We start from the raw sequence: 20,261 nt of genomic DNA on the forward strand, positions 1-20,261 counted from the left end.
CACACACACACACACACACACACACACACACACACACACACACACACACACACACACACACACACACTGCAGCTTTTTTATCCGTGCAGTGTTCTGTGCGGCATTGAAGAGGAAAGAGAGAGAGAGAGTTGTGTGTGCGCGCGCATGCTCGTGCGTGTGTGTTTGGTCCTGGAGGAGGAGGAGCCAGTTGTGGTGGATCGTACCGCTGCACAGAGACGGAAGGCTCTGCGCAGAGACAGGGGGGAGAAGGTAAGGATAAAACGCTACAGGGATGGTTTTGTATGGGGGTATTTGCTGCCAGGTGCGCATTTGTACACCGGTATGCTCCTGCTGCTGCTGTTGTTGTTGTTGTTTTTGTTCCCCGTGTCCACGCGGCGTGCATGAAGGTGGAGGTGAATACGACTCCACAGCTTGTTAAACATGCCACTCCCTGACATCTAGCTGATGCACAGGACCATCCTGGAAACCATTGAAATCAGGTCTGAAAATGCGAAAAACAACTTTCAGTAAACGACAAATACTCATCTCCATTATATAAACGATGCTTATATTATATAGGCCTGTGGCTTATTTATGAGGAACACATGGAATACAAGCTGTGGAGATAATAGTGATGTTTAAAAGACAGCGTTTTTCTAAAAAATACACTTTTTCAAACGTAATCTCTCATATTGTGGTTATTCAATAGATTATAAAGTGGATTAGCAAGGATTTTATAACAATAAGCGTGGAACAGAGTGGTACATATTGAGTGTTTTTATTAGAAGGTATAAGTGTTTTACTTCCTCCCTCCCTCTTTCTCTGTGTGTAGTCTGAGGTCATTCCCATGCCTCTGAAACCCCGCATTGCTGATGTGGGCATGTGTCCAGTGGCCAGATATTCTCCACTATCATCAGGTTTCCCAGATCCACTGAGGAGACTGGTCTGCAGCTCCCACTGCAAAACAACATCCTGTGAACAGGTGTCGCGTCATCATTAAACACAAAGGCCTCCACAGTGACCAGATCATGTGACACGGGCTGTTGGGGTGTGCAGAAGAGGAGATGCAGACGAGTCGGTCTCAAATCTCACCGCTTTTCAAAGGAGGGCAAACAGCTTCAGGGCAAAATCCAGATACGGTTGTAATCCCATCTGTCGTTTTCTTTTTCGTCGCGGTACGTGTGGAGTCAAAGCTACAACTTGAAAGAATACACATGTTGTACGCCGTGCATCTCAGTTCAAATAGTCACAAGCTGTTATTTGAGCTTTTCTAGCGTGCATTAAAGGGGACATGCTTTTTGCTCCTTCTTCTTCACATTTAAAATGGGGGTATTTTGTTTTTTTCCAGGCACATAGTTCAGTTCTATACTGCAATCAAATAACTATTAGTTGTTGTGAAAATGCTGTTTATATTAAAAATAAATTTGACTTTGCATCGTAGTCTTATCTAAATTGGCCCGTGTCTCTTTAAAAGCTTCCTACCGTTTCTGACACTCCCACTTCAGCACATTGTCACAGCAATGCTTCGGGGGAGGGGTGCCCTGTGGGGCGGGAGCTCCAATGGGTACTGAGTTCCAGGGCGGAGCTAGGTGCTGCTTTGTACCAGCAAGTACACAACAAAATGCATTTAATGGCTGAAAATGTGTATTTTCTAAATTTAATATAGGGTTTTAAAGGTGGGGCATTGTGAAAAATACAAATAAAAGTAACACAACTGTTTGGAAATCTAATAAATCTATGTTTTATTCACAATGGAGCATATTCAAAATATCAGAAATTGAACAATTTTGAATAAAATCTTGTAATTTTATGGCAGTGACACATCTCAAGAAAGACAGGACAGGGACAATGTTGTCTGGGGCCTCTTTGCCGGATGTTAATTTTTTCTTCATGCTTTTAATTAACTTGAGTCAAATTTTCAGACTAACAAGACAAATAATCTTACATATTCTGAAAACAAATTATTATTCTTACACAATCAGTTCTTGTTTAGTAAATCAGTCTCAAAACATGATCAAAAAGACTCTTTGGCTGATATAAGATTTTAAAACTTGGTAAGATGGACAGTTTTTGCAGTGTGTTTTCTTTCTTTTCACTAATGCACCCCCATACCATCAGAGTGGCAGGCTTTTAAATTGGGTCTAATTTTTATAGTTTGAACATTTGAAATGTGTATTATGTTCTATTATGAGAAAATAATAGGTTTATGAGATGATGATGATGATTATTATTATTATTATTATTATTATTATTATTATGCTAACCACGGTGGATTAATGGTAGCACCGATGCCTCATAGCAAGAAGGTCGTGGGTTCGATCCCCCGTTCGGACGTGGGAGTTTGCTGTGCGGAGTTTGCATGTTCTCCTCGTGGTTGCCTGGGTTTTCTCTGGGTACTCCGGTGTCCCCCGCCCCCAAAAACGTACAGTAGGTTCCCTTCAGGCCCAGGCCTCTCCTGAAAAAGAGATCTGTGATCTCAAAGGGACTTGCCTGGATAAATAACGGTAAATAATAATTATTATATTTTTCGCATTTTACACAGTGTTTGAACTATGTCGGAACTGAGGATTGTGTGCAAATGCAAATGTGTCAATAAGAAGTCATTTAGCTTTTTTATATGTTTTGTTTTTAATTGCATGTTTCTCGTGAAGTATTCACAAATGTTACACATTGCCACATTTATTAATTCCAGTTCTTTTAATACAATAAATTTTCAAGATTCCTTTGCAGTGTTTGTTTATGTAAACTCCTCTCCATATGGTATTCTTGGACAATAATGCATCTGCCTCCTACTGAGTGTTCTCCACTTGGCTCAGTGTTGTGATTCCTTTAGATTTCAGTTTTTTATTACATAACTTATGAATGCATTATTATTTAAAACAAACAACAGTTCATATGGCTTAAATTTGGATCATCTGAAGGCCTGCTGAAGTAATCTGGCATCGCAGTACTTCTCAGTACTTCCACGTGCACCTGAAATACTCTGTTAAAATCTCTAAAGATTTACTTTAAAGTTTTAAAAGCATAAAAACAAAATTTTCCAGGCTGAGTTAAGTAAGTTGTTCCAAAGGCAAAGCAGACAACACTGGCGAGCTGACGACACGGTAAGATCTTACAAACTTTGTGTAAAAACACGGTCGTGGTAGTGCTTTCTTGCCATTGAATCTGGTGTGAATCAACATGCTGAATCATACAGTATCAGAGAGGATACAGTAAGAACACAAGCTGCTTTCCTTCTATATTATGTAATGACGTCTGGCAAAACTGTCTGTTTAGGGATCAGTTTTCCTCAGGCTGCTGGAAATAAATTAAACATGAGGCTTTGCTGCCGTGAATTGAAACTACAAGGCTGCAGCTCTTGCTCGTGCTTACATTTTACATGATCGTGCACAGAAGTAATGCCGTTCGACGGTGCTAGAAGAGAAATGTCGAGGAGATAGTTACAGTGGGTAAAATAAGTATTGAACACGTCACCATTTTTCTCAGTAAATATATTACTAGAGGTGCTAATGACATGAAATTTTCACCAGATGTTGGTAACAACCCAAGTGATCCATACATACAAAGAAATCAAACCATAAATGTCCAGAAATGAAGTTATTTGTAATAATGTGGAATGGCACAGGGGAAAAAGTATTGAACACGCTTACTGAAATTTATCTAATACTTTGTACAAAAGCCTTTGTTGTCAATGACAGCTTCAAGACGCCTCCTGTATGGAGAAACTAGTGGCATGCATTGCTCAGGTGTGATTTTGGCCCATTCTTCCACACAAACAGTCTTCAAATCTTGAAGGTTTCGTGGRCCTCTTCTATGAACTCTGATCTTTAGTTCTTTCCATAGATTTTCTGTTGGATTCAGGTCAGGTGATTGGCTGGGCCATTCCAGCAGCTTTAGTTTCTTTCYCTGAAACTAACTGAGAGTTTTCTTGGCTTTGTGTTTGGGCTCATTGTCTTGCTGAAATGTCCAGCCACGTTTCATCTTCATCATCCTGGTAGATGGAAGCAGATTTTTATCAAGAATGTCTCTGTACATTTTTCCACTCATCCTTCCTTCAATTATTTGTTTGCCAGTACCATATGCTGAAAAACAGCCCCACACCATGATGTTCCCACCTCCAAACTTCACTGTTGGTATGGTGTTTTTGGGCTGATGTGCAGTGCCATTTGACCTCCAAACATGATGTGTATTCTGGCATCCAAACAGTTCAATGTTGGTCTCATCTGACCAGACTATATTCTCCCAGTATTTCACAGGCTTGTCTAAATGTTGTGCAGCAAACTTTAAAGGAGCTTCAACATGCTGTTTCTTCAGCAGTGGAGTCTTGCGTGGTGAGCGTGCATACAGGCCATGGTGGTTCAGTGCATTACTTATTGTTTTCTTTGAAACAATCGTACCTGCTAATTCCAGGTCTTTCTGAAGCTCTCCACAAGTGGTCCTTGGCTCTTGGACAACTCTTCTGATAATTCTTTTCACTCCTCTGTAAGAAATCTTGTGAGGAGCACCTGGTCTTGGTCGGTTTATGGTGAAATGATGTTCTTTCCACTTCTGAATTATGGCCCCAACAGTGCTCACTGGAACCTTCAGAAGTTTAGACATTCTTCTGTAACCGATGCCATCATTATGCTTTGCAACAATAAGGTTGTGAAGGTCTTGAGAGAGCTCTTTACTTTTACCCATCATCAGATGGTTCTTGTGTGATACCTGGCCATCATTTGGGACTGAACCAGCTGATATTAACTTGCACTGACAAGGGGCAGGCTTGCTTTGTAATTACTGAGAGAGTTCAGCTGGTGTCTTGGCTTTCCATGCCTTTTTACACCTCCCTTTCTTCATGTGTTCAATACTTTTTCCCTGTGCCATTCCACATTATTACAAATAACTTCATTTCTGGACATTTATGGTTTGATTTCTTTGTATGTATGGATCACTTGGGTTGTTACCGACATCTGGTGAAAATTTCATGTCATTAGCACCTCTAGTAATATACAGTATTTACTGAGAAAAATGGTGATGTGTTCAATACTTATTTTACCCGCTGTATATTACATAAAAGGTTATCATTGCACATATGATTATAAAAACATAAAAGCTGACCTTTATTTGCCATTTTAGTTGAGTTACTTTTAATAAATTAAAAATTTTAAGGCTGGAATTTCAACATTTGAATGCTGATATAGTTGTGTTTTTATGATAAGTTTCTTTAAGTTGCTCTCATCTCTGATTATAGAACCCAAATGGCCTTGGTTCAGCCATTTCCTTCAAGTCACTTGCTTCTTCGATCTGTCAGTTAGAAGCTTAAAAGCCCAAGCAGCAGAAAAGCTTTACACACCAAAGTCCTAGAAGCAAGGCTGTGCTTAAAACACAAAATCTAAAGTAAACGGTTCGATCAAACAAGCCCCTGAAACTCTGCAACACTCAGCAGGATGTAAGAATCTAGCTGGAATATCAAGAAGCACAAGGAAGCAGGGATAACAGACATGTGGAAGGGTTAGAACAGTGGTTCTAAAAGTTGGGGTTTTTAAGCTGTCGTTTAGCAAAGTGTATCTACTTAACAAAAATCAAAGAACTTTGTATTTGGTAGATTATTTTCTTGTCATAATAAATCTGTTTGTCACCTGATTGGCAGCACCTGGGGGTACCAGAAGCTCAAAACAAGTGTCAAAAGCAACAACAAAATAATCTGTTTGACAGAACAGATTTGGCTAATTTTTAATGTGCGCAACCCACATACTTAGCTCTACTGCTCATCCCGCAAATGCATGTTCCTTACAAAAGTGGCACCATTTAAAAGGGAAATTAACAGGCTTTGCAACAGTATAAAATTTATTGCCAAATAGCATTGTTACAACAAAGAAATAATCTACCAAACACTAATTTCCTTACCTTTTATTCTAAGTTAATTTAAATGCGTAATGTCTGCGATATGCCTGTCACAGTTCCACTTTACCGTTCAGAACCTGCGAGCAGGTGTTCATCAAGAATCGATGGGGAAGAATGTAAGAGAAAAGAGACATAAACCCCCAAGTTCACCTGGATACCAGGAAGAATTAAATCCAGCAGTGATCTTGCTCGAGTGTACGTCCGTTTGAAATGCTCATACAAGCATTAAACAAACTTCATCTTTCTAGGGGCTCAAACAAGTCCATAAATATCTATACTAAAGTTTACCTCTTGCCAATTTACTCTAAGCTGAAGTTCTTAATTTTTTCATCTTCAAAACTCTCATGAACCAACACAAGACATTGGCTTTTTTAACGCTTCAAGTTATGCATACGTTTTTTCCTTTAAATGTTAGTTTTAATGAAGCATTTGAGTACAAGTACATTCTAGTGAGACATTTTACTGTAGTTGGTACATTGTTCTGTGCAATTTAAATTTTAGTTGCTGAGTAGTCTGTGCCTGCTAATCTCTTTATCCTTCTTCACAAAGTCATTAGAGAATGGACTGTGTGCAGATGTTTGATGTGTTTTTAGTGTCAGGAGACAAGCTTTGGTAAAAGCATCTGGTTCTGACTTAAAAATATACTCAGTTGTATGTATTCCCTCCCTTTTGTGTAATGTGGAGTGTGGGTATATACAGTGCATATAGGTAGGCCACATACCCACAGATGTGGGTATAAATACAAATGTGAAAAGGGAAAAAAGCAAGGCTCATTGTTCATTTTGGCTTTTGTCCACTTCTGGCTTTGGGCAAAAAGTGAACATATCAGTCATTTTTACCATCTTTGTGTTTCTGATCTGTTTGATAGCAGTTTGCTTGTGATTGGTAGCAACACACACACAATCCATACAGATACTCGTCTAATATTTGTTGTGATAGTAGCTAATACTCAACATCTATTTTGAGTGCTGCTCATTGGGCAACATCTTTGTTTAAAACTTTAATATTACCTGTTCGAGACAAGCTTGTTTGTTGACAAAATATCTCATTGACATATTTTCATGAAACCTACCTAAAGTAACAATTCATGTGATAAATTCATGGCATCAACCCAGTTCAAGGTGGCTGCCACAGCAAATCGACTAACCCAGTGGTTTTTCATAGTGGAGGGCCACCAGGGGGCGCTAGGGAACCCTTAGAAAGCTGGAGGGAAGAGAAGAAAAAACTTTTTAAAATGAAATCTAATAAATGTTTTAAATCATTATCATGAAATCAAATCTGATTTCAATCACCGTTTTAAAATATAATCTGTAATCATAATAATAAAGTGGTGCAGAGGTTAGAGAAAATGAGTCTGTGATCGGAAGATTGCCGGTTCAACTCCTCAAACCAACCAGAACCAAACCCCACTTTGGGTCCTTGAGCAAGGCCCTTAACCCCTCAGCTGCTCCCTGGACCCTGTAAGTGGCAGCCCACTGCTCCACGTATGTTCACATGTGCGTTGGGTAAAATGCAGAAAATTAATTGCCCCTTTGCGGGACAATAAAGGCCAATAAATACTGAAATGTTATTTTAGAGTGGTTTGATTCTGTTCTTATCGTCTTACCGTTTGTTGAAAAGTTGCTTTTTCAGTGGGAAGAAAATTCTTATGCTAAATAAACGTGTTAATTATTAAATAGTAAATAAAAGTCAGGAAAACATTCTAAGACATTTCTTTATATATTTTGTAACATTGTTTGTGGGTTTGCAAGTGGGGTCCCCGGCCGGAAACTAATGCGTTTTGTGGGCAAATAAAATTCTTATTTGTTGTTTCATTTGTAAACATATAATTTTGTCTTTAACAGGATTTACATCACTTTATGTATGTACCAATAAAATATACCTACTTTTATATTAAAGTAGCTGGGGTTTAACAGGAATGACTATGATTCATAGATTTTCTCAGTCTAAAACTCTGGCATGATGGGCGACATGCATTTCTACAAGAAAGGCTAGGCCTTTAATTATCTCATATTTCAAGCTGTATTCTATTGTCTGCATTGACACGGTGCCATGGAGACAGCTATTTTAATTGGTCTGGGGGTTCTGTGAATCATCCCATACTCTCGTTGCTCTTGGGGCCTGATTATAAAAGCTCTCTGCTGCCTGCTGGGGAGAAAGAGCCGTCTGTGTCGTCTTTTACTGCCTCTTCTGCTTCACCCTCCATCCTTTCTGTCACAAGTCTCCCATTCGTCTGCTCATTGTGTGTCTCACGGCTGTGACCTTGTTGCTCGAGTCTGAGGGAACAGCACAGGTGACGGTGCAGAGAACCGAACCGCGTGGGTTTCAGTCTGAACTGGATTTTATGTAAGTAGCTGAGAAAATGAGGAAAAGTCGACAAAAGACTGAGCTGGCATTGATTATTTATGCAACAGTGTTGTTGCTCATCTGCATAAAATGTGTGTGTGTATGTGTTTGTCTGACTTTTAGCACCTCAAACCAGTGGATGGATTTTATTGAAACTCTTCTAAATGAGTCATTAGTACACCTTCAACTCATTACATTTTAGGATCAACCCAATTCAAGATGGCTGCCACAGCTAATCAATCTTACTAAGCAATAATAAAAATGCTCCTGACTCAGTCAAATTTACAGATTTTTGAGTGGCAGTAGCTGAGAGTCCTCCTCAATACATACTTTGAGTTCTAACATATCACCTAAGATTTTTATGTAAAACTTTGACAGACAAAGAAGCGAGCATTATTCGTTCTTTGAAAGAATGCCAGTTTTAAATCAAATGTCGAATGTTAAAAGTCAGTTTCTGGTATTTTATACTGTTTTAGTATCATTTGTTGAGCACAAATGAGAACAAAAAAATAAACTTTTCAAAAGCTTGATAGTGAATTGTTGAGAAGCAGATTTGTTACAATAGCGTATTAAAAGCTTGCTAATTAAGTTTCACAAACAAAACTGCTAAAATGCATATAGTAGAGATGCACCAATTCTGGTTTTGTGGGGCAATTTTCAATTCCATTTTTTTTCAGTGAACTAACCCAATACAAACACAAATTCATGCTTTTTACAATGATTATTATTGGATTTTTAGGATTTGTCCCAATTTGAGATGATCAAGGTGAGAATTGCACAGGACCGATTTCAGGCCTATCATTTGATGCATGTCTATGAATGCAAAAGGGGTGACACGTTGGTGCAGTGGTTAGATCTGTTACTTCGCAGCTAGAAGGTTGCAGGATCACTTCCTGGTCTTTTTTTTTCATATCATGCATGGTGGGTTTTCTCTGAATACTCCACTTTCCTGGTCCCAAAAATATCCACTGACATCCTACAACCCCAATTCCAATCAAATGATCATGTTGTTGAAAACATAGATAAAAACAGAATACAAGAATACGATGAATTGCAAACCCTTTTCAAACTATATTCAATTGAATACACAACAAAGAGAAGATATTTAATGTTCAAACGGATAAACTATTGTTTTTTTTCACATATTAACTCATTTGGAATTTGATGCCTACAATGTTTCAAAAAGCTGGAACAGGGGCAAAAAAGACTGGGAAAGTTGAGGAATGCTAAAAAAAATCACGTGTTTGGAGTATTCCACAGGTGAACAAGTTAAATGGAAACAGGTGTGTCATGATTGGGTTTATAGGGAGCATCCCTGAAAGGCTCAGTCGTTCACGAGCAAGGATGGAGTGAGGTTCACTTCTTTTTGAACAACTGCGTTTCTCAACCTGCAATTGCAAGGAATTTGGGGATTTCATCATCTACAGTCCGGAATATCATTAAAAGATTCAGAGAATATGGACACATATCTGCAAGAAGGCAGCAAAGCCGAAAACTGTCATTGAATGTTTGTGACCTTTCATACGTCACGCGACGTTGCATTAGAAACAGGTATCATTTTGTAATGGATATTACTACATGGGCCCAGGAACACTTCAGAAAACCAATCATCAGTGAACACAGTTTGTTTCTATAAGTGCTGCCAGCTTCTCTGGGTCCGAGCTCATCTGCAACGGACTGATGCAAAGTGTCCTGTGGTCTGACGAGTCCACGTTTCATATTGTTTTTGGATATCATGGATGTGGTCAAAGAGTCAAAGAGGAAAAGGACTGTCTGGATTGTTACCAACACAAAGTTGTCCTTGCTTATTTCAATTTTAGGAGGTTAACAAAAAACATCATGTAAAATAACTTTTCATCGGGATTATTAGAGCATAACAGAACTGAAGATCTGTGCATATGTGAATATGTATGTGTTGATATTAAGCATTGTAAAAGTAGTATTGTAAAACTGCAAAAACACAATGACAGTATGCAATCAATCCCAAATTAATCCTAATTTTTTTATTCTCAGGAAAAACTGTTCATACTGCGAAGAAGAGCTCCAGTAACAGTGGCCTTCTACCATTCAAGGACTAATTTTACTTCATGTGAACTGCAGCGGAGGTGGAGAAAGAAACTTAAGAGAGACAATAATAAACCACATGATCAGCTCCCAGAAAAGCCTTCAGATTAGCAATGTTCCCCTCAGGCAGGGATTACCTCCTCTCCAGCTCTCCCACACTTCTTTGCTCATACAGAGACACATCATCGAAATAGCTCTCACAGTGCTCACAGAAAGTCTGACACACACTGAACCAACCCTTTTGCATCCCGCTCATGGTCGTTGGCCAGCGCTCATCCTAGAACATGAAGAGGCCCAAGCAACAAACGGGGCCCCTGAGCTTTCTGAACTTCTTCAGTCGGAAGCCCAAATCTGAGCCAAAGCCTGAGAGGCCTTTGGAAACGTGGCCCAAAGAGGAGGTGCCTATAACCCTGACCCCCAGTGAGCAACCAGAGCAGGTGAGATTCAGGCTTCTGTTTTTGTTTGTGTTGTTATTAAAGAAAAACTTTATTGTGGGAATCTGTCGTATACATTTTACATTACAGGGCATTTATTTGATCCATTATTCTTTCATTCACTCTTATTCTGGATCTGGTCGCTGGGGCAGTAATCATAAGAGTTTCCAAAGTTGGAAATTATTTTGTCGTTTTCACACATGATGTTAGTTAGACATGGTAAACGTAATCAAGTCTGCTGCTGTTCTCAGGAACTCACAGCAGCCGAAGATGCAGGAAAATGGAGCGCTTCTGGAGCTGAAGGAGGGGAAGACGACGACGTGCCGGCTGCTGCTGAAGCGGTCCCGAGCGGCGCCGCCACAGAGGAGGGGGCGGGCGGCGGCGGCTCCAACGGCGTCCTCTCCCTCTCCACGTCCAGCCAGGAGCAGCTCCTGGACGAGCACCTGGAGGAGTGCCCGCTGTGCCTGCTCAGCCAACCGCGCTGCCACTTCCCGCGACTGGCCTCGTGCTCCCACAGGGCGTGCTCCGACTGCCTCCGCCAGTACCTGCGCATAGAGATACTGGAGAGCAGGGTGAGCATCGCCTGCCCGCAGTGCCCCGAGAATCTGACGCCACTGGACGTCCGCGCCATTCTGGATGACCGGGCGCTGCTGGAGAGGTTCGAGGAGTTCCAGCTGAGGCGCTTTCTGGCTGCGGATCCAGACACACGCTGGTGTCCTGCGCCTGACTGCAGGTGAAAACTGAACCATATCATAGAAAAAACAAAAACGTGTTTAACAACACAATGTAATTCAGCCGGTTCGGATGTTATCAGTCCATTAAATGGACGCTATTAGCGGTTATCTGTCCCATAGAATGGCTTCAGACTGTCCCGACAGTACCCCCTAGTGGGTGACCAGTGCCATACACGTTGGAATGCAACAATCTGCTACCGCCGGAGGCTGGTCTACTTTATTGTAGCCCATGTCATTTTCTCCAAAATTAACTGATTTTATGCCTCATATTAACCAGATTGCATAAAAAACCTTAGTGGTTTTATGCCTCCTACTAACCAGCTGACAGTCTGAAGCCATTCTATGGGATTGATATTGGCTAATAGCGTCCATTTAATGGATGATAACATTCGAAGCAGGTGCCTAATTTTCATATTTAAAAATCAGAGTTTTATAAAGAAAATATAACAAAGGTCTCAGAAATGTCAAAACAACTAATCCACACCTTGTCACAACTCTGTCATCGTTGCACAAAATGAGTGTTTTTGTCTGAACAGTGGATAAATTGGCAACATTTAAAAGCTCAGTTTGAACTTTTTTTTTCTCCTTTTGAAGTAGCGCCAGACTGTAAAGGAGTTGTTAGAAAGCTGCAAGTACTTTAGAAGCCCCAAAGCAATGAAAACAAATGTGGCTTTGATTTCCAAGAAGATTCATCTCTGTTGAGCATTTCCTTCTTAGCCATAGTTAATTATTTCTTTCTACTGAGCATCTTAGAGCAGTCTTAAAAGACCACAAGGCAAATTGGTCTCACAAGTTATTAATCCTAGTTCATTTTCAGGAGATCGTGCTTTAGTTTGTCAAGCCTCTTATCCCTGATCAATGAATAATTTTAGTTAAAACCATCCATCAATGAGTGAACCTCATAACAACCATATTTGAAACTTAACCTGACATATGTTATCAGTGCAGTTAGACCTGCTGTAATAGAACTAATACTTTTATGTTTAAGCAAATAATTCATGATATCCTTTAATGACCTAGGTTTTCATGACATGCTGTTCWTCTGCAGACAGAATGATTAAAGTCAGAACAAGATTTGCTAACAACAGTCATTCTTAGATATCACTTGTGTTTATCTTTGTGTTTTCCATTGACCTCGTATCAAATCTTGCTAAGATGGCATAATGGTGTTTGTTAATATATAGGCCTCGAGACTCAGTGTTCAACAGCAGTGTGGAGAGATTGACAGAGAGAAGCAGAGGCACAGAGACAGGCCAGGTTCTCTGTGTTTGTGTTGTTGCAATAAAACTCACCTGATCATCTCACAGAGTACCTTCATTCTTGGGCCACGTATTTCTGTCTTTGTTAAATAAATATTACCATAACACCTGCCTTTGCACGTTAGAAATGCCTCCATGTCAGCTGTTTTTAAATCTTCACTTACAACCCTTTTTTTTGGCATTGATGTTGATTTTCATGGTTTTTAGTCTTTGTTTGTATTCTTTATATTTTTTAATTGTTGTGGAGTTTGCTTGTTTTTACTGTAGTACTTTGGACAGCACTCTGTTCCCTTTGAAAAGTTTAAAAGGTCTTTATAAATAAAATTGGATACATTTGAAAAATGCTATATCAATATAGCAGAGAGTTAACCAAAAACCTGCTTAACTTGTTGAATATCAATGTGACCCGCCCCCCTCACTTCTGTTCAGTTCAACTTTTATACAGTACCAATTCATGACAAATAAAAAACGAGTCAAAACTTTCATTCCAATTCAGAACTAGATTCAAGTCCAATAGACAATAGTTACAAATGTGCGAAACAGCCACGCTTACACATTTTTGGGATAAACTCTGAGGTCACAATGGAGAAGCCATTGGAATTAAAGAGATCCAACCAGTAATTTTATGCCGTTCTACAGACCCAATGTGCTCTAAACTGATTCATGTTAAACTTTCCTGTAAGATCCTAGATGAGATTTTCATAAATATCTTTAGCTTGTTGAATTTGTTTAATTCCTGTGGTGTCTTCAAAGCAACCTCAGTGTTTATCCCATTAGACATCTGACCCGGAAACATAAAGTTCCACTACTTGTAACTTGATGGTCTATTACAATAAACTACTTCTTATAGTACATTATGGGCACACACACACACACACACACANGACTGTGGCAAGCGGGGTGATGATGTCAGTGTTTGTGTCGCCGGTCATAGCAGCTGTCACTGTTGGTAAGAAGAAAAACCATGTTAGTCTGGGGACATATTTACGGTCATGAATAAATAATTAAAAGTATGTATATTTCAAAACATATACATACATATATATATAATGTATTCTTAGATGTGAAATAGTAACTGTATTGTTTAGCCAACAAGGAGCAGTCTGTAAATAAACTATACTACTTGTTTTCCAGCTATGCAGTGATAGCTTATGGTTGTGCAGAGTGTCCCAAGCTGAGCTGCGGTCGTCAGGGATGTGGTACAGAGTTCTGCTACCATTGTCGGCAGCTGTGGCACCCCAACCAGACGTGTGACCAGGCCCGGCGTCAGCGGGCCCGCCATACTTCAGGAGGCAATGACCCCTCCACGCTATATGTCTTCAATGAGGAACCTGGAGGGGGTGAGACTAGAAGCAGTCTGTGTTCTGTATTTTTTTTCAGTGTCTAATTTTTTGTCTAATTGATTAAATATAAACACACCAGTTAATTTATGTGGCATACATAGAAGAAATCAAGATATAACAGCTAACTAGACATGGGTTTTTACGATGTAAAAACAAGTGTGCATTGCCTTGTAGCATGTCTTTACTGCAGCAGTGGACTTGCAGAATGAAATGTGACCAAGTTCAAATGTGTTTTCTATACCAGCTTGTGCATGTCAAGTCAGCAGTTGTTTGTAATAAGGGTAACTGTGTGACAATATGAAGTTTGTAGAGATTTTCTGTTAAAGTTGCTGTTGCTGGGTTTTGAACCCTGATCTCGTACATGAAAGTCCATGGCACTAACCTTGAGACCATTAGAGCTGTGGTAATGAGGAATGAGGCCAGGGTTTGGTTTGTATGTGTGTAGAAAGTGGCCACATTGCCAATGTAATGGTTGTTACTAATTTGAAAAATATTACAATAATAAAGCAATATTTGGACAATATTATAGTAAAACATCAAATTACAATCATGTTATTATTGTAAACACTGAACTATTGAGATTAAATACTAAACTATGGTTCAGTACTGAATAGATACAGCGGGGGCAGCATTGGACCAACACAAGGCTCTATTGACTCCCATTATAAATTATTAAACATTAATATTTAAAAAAAACTATAAGTTGTACAGGCACCAAAAGTCATAGCCATCATTTGGCACAGGAGCTTTACAAATATGAATTACAATGGCAGCTCTAGGACAAAGTATGCAGGAGGAGAAGCGTGCCAAAGTGGAGATGATTTGGATGAGAAACGAATCACAATAGTGTGCATTGCATTGGCAATGCACACTGACTAGCTTGTGTCTGTTTAACAGTGAATCAGTTTACGCATCAGTCTTAAACTCATTTGTTAAAAACATCTGTAAAATGTATTAAAACAGTCAGAGGTCTATAAAGTACTTGAAAAAAAACAACTAAGTAAAAGTAAAATTACATGAAGAGAAAATGACTTTGGAAAAAATAAATTTCACTTATGAAAAATCTACTCAAGTAAAAGTCATAAAACTGTTCACAAAAATTGGAAAACTAAAAGTATAAGTACTTTTACAAACTCTAAAATAAATAGTTGAATTTACTGAACCAAACTGGTTCCACTTAGCCAGGTTGAGTAAATGAGCAATATATGTATATTATTTATTCAATTTACTCAACGAGGCTTAGTGGAGCCAGTTGACATGACTGTTGAGTAAATTCAACACTTTATTTTTTAGAGTACATAAACATCTTCTTTCATGATGAGTTCAAACATATTTAATTTTATAACGAGTAACTAGGTGTTACATTTTAAAGTAAAGAAGTAAAAGTATCGGTTTTAACTTTAAAATGTAATGAAATAAAAGTAAAAGTAGCTATTATAAATAATTGGTAAAGTTACAAATCCTTTAAAAAACTACTTAAGTACTGTAATGAAGTAAACGTACGTAGTTACTATAAACCTCTGAAAACAGTAGTTATTTTCCTCAATTTTAGCTGATTATGTACTTGGCAACCAGTGAAGCGTGCAAGAAATTGCTCTTCCTAGCAAACAAAATTACAAACAAAAGCTATTTCATTGAGTTAGAGAGTAAATAATGCACTTTTTAATTCTGCGTTTTGCTGTGTTGCAGACGCAGAAGAGATCAAACCGTGCCCTCGTTGTGGCGCCTACATCATGAAGACCAACGACGGCAGCTGTAACCGAATGAACTGCACTGTGTGTGCCTGTCAGTTCTGCTGGCTGTGTATGCAGGAGATTACCGACGTGCACTACCTCAGGTATCACGTTCACACGCTGCTCACAAGCATATAAGCAGAACAAACCTGAACCAGAACATGTAACAAACCAATTATCCAAAGCTGTACTTCTTGTATGGAGGTTGTAAATACACATTGTCAAGAAATTGAAGAATAAATTTAACACAACAAGTAGTTTTATACACAGCTGGCTGCATCACACATAAGAGGCTTGCAGTTGCACTAGTCAAGCTATTTCTTAAAAATGAGTATTGCTAGCAAAGCGAAGTACTAGGAGCTGGTTTTTACCAGGCTACTCTTTCCTAAAAATAAGCTAAAAAAAACTCAAACGCATATCAATCCAACATATCCACTCTTGTTCTGTCCATCTAAGATGCTTGTATGCCCAGAGAACTCTTTCTATGTCAGGTTGATTCATAGATTTTACATTTTCTAAAGCAGTTTCTGGTTATTGGTTCATACCAATAAACAAATTACAGGTTTGTGTTTTGTAGCAGTTTTTCTAAAAGTTTTTTCCACATTAAGTTTTCATTACAGAAGCAGTGACTGTATCAATTTTACAGCGGCATGGATTTAATACAGTGCTGGAAAGATCAGTTACCTTGAAATAGTAGTTCCCACTTTAGCTGTGTTACTTGTAAGAGTTTTTTAATTTATTTTTTTATGCATGACAAAAATAATAAACTCATTCCGAGTTATACACTGAGTCTGTCAGTAAGGTGTTAACATCTTTCTTATTAAGCAGCTACATTGATTTAAACAGAGGTGTTTTTATTGATTTTTCAAATGGGAGCCGTTGCTGACTTGTTATCAGTTTCTCTGTTTGTACCTTTATATTTTTACAGCGCCAGAATTGATTTTAGGGTTGCTGAGTAAAAGATGTGAGCATGCTGTATGAAACTTTTAAAATGTACTAGTTTTTTTTTTTTTAAAAAGGTGTGTCATCTGTGTTTTTGTTTATGCCCCTGCTTTTCCTCTTCTCTTCTCCTTTCACTGTTTAGCCATCTTTCTTACTGCAAATTAGAGAGAGCACTCTGCAGAAGGGCAAAGCTTTTAGCATGGTACAGCAAATTTGCTGGTCCAAAGCAACAGCACTTTCACAAAACCTCATTATATTTTCCTCCCACTAAGTCGTTCAAAGTGACAATGTGACATTTGCTGTTGGAAAACAGCAGCGTACTTTGAGAAGCCACGTTGCCCTTCGGTGCTCTTCTTGCTTCTACGAGTTAAGCGTGGGTTTAATAAGACCAAAACAGCAGGGGTCAGTTAAACTGTTCTCCTCAGCAGTTTGAATTACACCATGCTGACAAAAAAACAAATACCAAATTATTCTAACATTTAGGGCAACGTTGTTGTTGTCTCTTTTTTAAACCAATACTGGTTGGCTGTAAACTCTAAATTGTCCCTAAAGGTGTAAGCAAGAGGGTGACTGGTTGTTTCCATTTGTCTATATTACTGGATTGGACATCGCCTATAGCCGATATAGCTAGCGACGCACCATCATAGGAGCCATTGCTATGCATTGAGTCATGTCAACAAAACAGTTGAGTTTCAATGCGGGATGCGTGTCAATCTGTCACAAAAATATTCATAGCACCCTCATTTCATATCTGATTTCTGTAAAAAAGGGCTTAAATTAAAGCTGAGAAAATTGCTGATGTTGTGAAATGTAAAAATATGTATTTGTTCAAGAGATAAATCTATAAGCAGTCAGGGAACTTTTCATTATAGGTTTTTGCCAACATATTTTCAGTAGAAGCCCCTTTCCATCATGTAAAGACAAATTTGCTGTTCCAAGAAATTATTATATATTTTTTATCAATATTGCTATTATGTTAGGATAACATTGTGAGAGGTAAATATAAGGACAACAGTAAAATTACCTTTACTACTACTAGGCTGAACTGTGTAGATATTACTGGTACTGATGTTCTGTCCAGTCAGTATATGGTACATCCTGTAGTTTGTGATTATATATCAGAGTAAAAAACTCTGTAACTTTTTTCCTCCACTGTAGCTACATTTCATAAGCCAAGCTGTGGAGGGGCCGACCGCATTTATTTTATGACCAGCTGGAGGAATTTGTCTTTAGTCACTTCAGCGCGAATGAAGAACCAGGAAACAAATGCAAAATTAGATAGAAATTGGATAAGAAATGAGGGTGCTATGAATATTTTTGTGACAGACTGACGCGCATCCCGCATTGAAACTCTACCGTTTTGTTGACATGACTCAATGCATAGCAATGGCTCCTATGTTGGCGCACGATAAGTCACGTGATGTCCAATCCAGTAATATACAGTAGATCAATGGTTGTTTCTCTTGTTTGTCTCCATGTGGCCTTGTGATGAACTTCTGACCCAGGAAGAAAAAAGTGGATAAAGAAGATGGATGGATGGATGGATGGATGGATGGATGGATGGATGGATGGATGGCTATTTCAGAATAAAGTATTAACCACACTAAACCCAAAAACTGAAGGGAATTTCACTTTCTATTTAGTAATTTAGTCATCGGTGGTGGGCATAGTTCTGCTAATCTGCTAATAGCAGAACTAGCTTTTCATGTAGCAAATTAGCTTTTTTGCTAACTTTGAAAACCATTATTGGACCAATTAGCTTCCATTGACTAATAATAACTAATATACTTGAACTCATAATTTATCAAACCAGTTGTGTCTGTTGTGTGTTTCAGTCCCTCAGGATGCACCTTTTGGGGGAAGAAGCCATGGTCTCAAACCCGCAAAGTACTGTGGCAGGTGGGCATGTTGCTCGGAGCCCCTGTGGTCATCTCCCTCATAGCGGGCATTGCCATCCCGGTCATCATAGTGGGCATACCCATCTACATGGGCCGCAAGGTCAGTGAGAGCAACAACAGTTAATACATCTCATGTCACAGCATGTTATTTAGTAGAAAATCTGCAGGGTAAGCCCATATTACATGAAAACAGCAAATCATGTTTTTCTTTGGCTCTATAATCGTCATGTACTGCTTTTAAGGGAATGGATCATTTTACCTCTAGATTGTGTCTTTCTAAAAATATATGTTTAAGCTGGAGATAAAATGAGTTTTAGCTCTTAATACATATTAATGGAACTGTGGACTAAGCAATCTTAGTAAAACCAACCTACAATTTTAATGAAAGGTGTGAATAGATGTGTGTGTTGGTGGCGTTGTAATGGCTCATACTGGTTTCAGTTTGTCTCCTTTTCCCTCCTGTCTGCATAAATGCATTCATGGATGTGGATAAGTGATTGCACAGATGGAGAACAACAACAAGGAACAAATTAAATTTCCATGAAGTAATTTGTTTTCCATTTATTGCCTTCCAGGTCCACGGTCGCTGCAAGAAAAATAGTATCTCAGGAAGTAAGCACTATTTGACTGTGGCAAGCGGGGTGATGATGTCAGTGTTTGTGTCGCCGGTCATAGCAGCTGTCACTGTTGGTAAGAAGAAAAACCATGTTAGTCTGGGGACATATTTACGGTCATGAATAAATAATTAAAAGTATGTATATTTCAAAACATATACATACATATATATATATATATATATATATATATATATTATATATTTTCAGAATGCCTCTAAGGTGACATGGGAAGCCACAGGGTGTGCTAATTAATATTTCAAGTTAGCAAAGCTAGCTACTTTTAGTTAGCACTATCATAAGGTTGACATTCACATCAAACTGAGTATTAAGTAAAATGTTGGTCGAAAAATTTGCAATAATTGAATTTAGTCTAAATATGATGAAGTGTAAGAAAAAATCTAAAAATATATATAAAAATATAAATATGAAATATTAAAAAAATGTTTTATCACCTTTCTGAGCAGTAGCAACAACTAACCTTAAGAAGAAACCTCCAGCAGAACCAGGCTCAGGACCGGCTGGGTTTGGGACAGGAAGGAGACACAGACAAACACAGGACTGGTCCAGGTGTATTTTCCTCTGGAAGAGAGACAAAGAAAACTCAGGTTATTGACAGAATAAAAACAAACATGTAAAGCAGGGATAGTCAATCCTGGTCCTCGAGGTCCGCAGCCCTGCATGTTTTACTTTTTTCCCTTCTCTGACACCTGATTCAGTCAGTGAATTACCTCTTCCAAGTTCTGCAGAAGCCTGAAAATCATCCATTCATTCAAATCAGGTGTTTTAGAGCAGAGAAACAAGTAAAATGTGCAGAGCTGCGAAACTCGAGGACCAGAATTGACTATCCCTGATGTAGAGGAAAGTGACTAAAGATAATAGCAGAGTCAGGAAATGTGGTCAGTTTGTCCTCCAGCAGTCTAAGCCTATAGCAGCAGAACTAATTAACTATAATAACTAATGGTGCGTTCACACCGAACGCGATTTCAGCATCAGGAGCATCAGGTTTACATACAAAGTCTATGGTGGACG

General features: G+C 38.8%; 1 protein-coding gene across 1 annotated transcript; it reads left to right on the top strand.

The window, feature by feature from the left end:
- Positions 1–6: 6 nt before the first annotated feature.
- si:ch211-278j3.3 (E3 ubiquitin-protein ligase RNF19B) lies at positions 7–19,305 on the top strand (the record flags this gene model as incomplete). The annotated part of the gene is given in 7 exon segments (XM_014019483.1): positions 7–249; positions 10,222–10,709; positions 10,958–11,439; positions 13,834–14,039; positions 15,732–15,879; positions 18,553–18,715; positions 19,191–19,305. Coding segments are annotated over 6 exon segments (1,267 nt in total), but the record flags the coding sequence as incomplete, so codon positions are not given.
- Positions 19,306–20,261: the final 956 nt, after the last annotated feature.

The sequence above is a fragment of the Austrofundulus limnaeus genome, unplaced genomic scaffold, assembly GCF_001266775.1.
Source record: "Austrofundulus limnaeus strain Quisiro unplaced genomic scaffold, Austrofundulus_limnaeus-1.0 Scaffold222, whole genome shotgun sequence".
In the NCBI taxonomy this organism is placed as follows: Eukaryota; Metazoa; Chordata; class Actinopteri; order Cyprinodontiformes; family Rivulidae; genus Austrofundulus; species Austrofundulus limnaeus.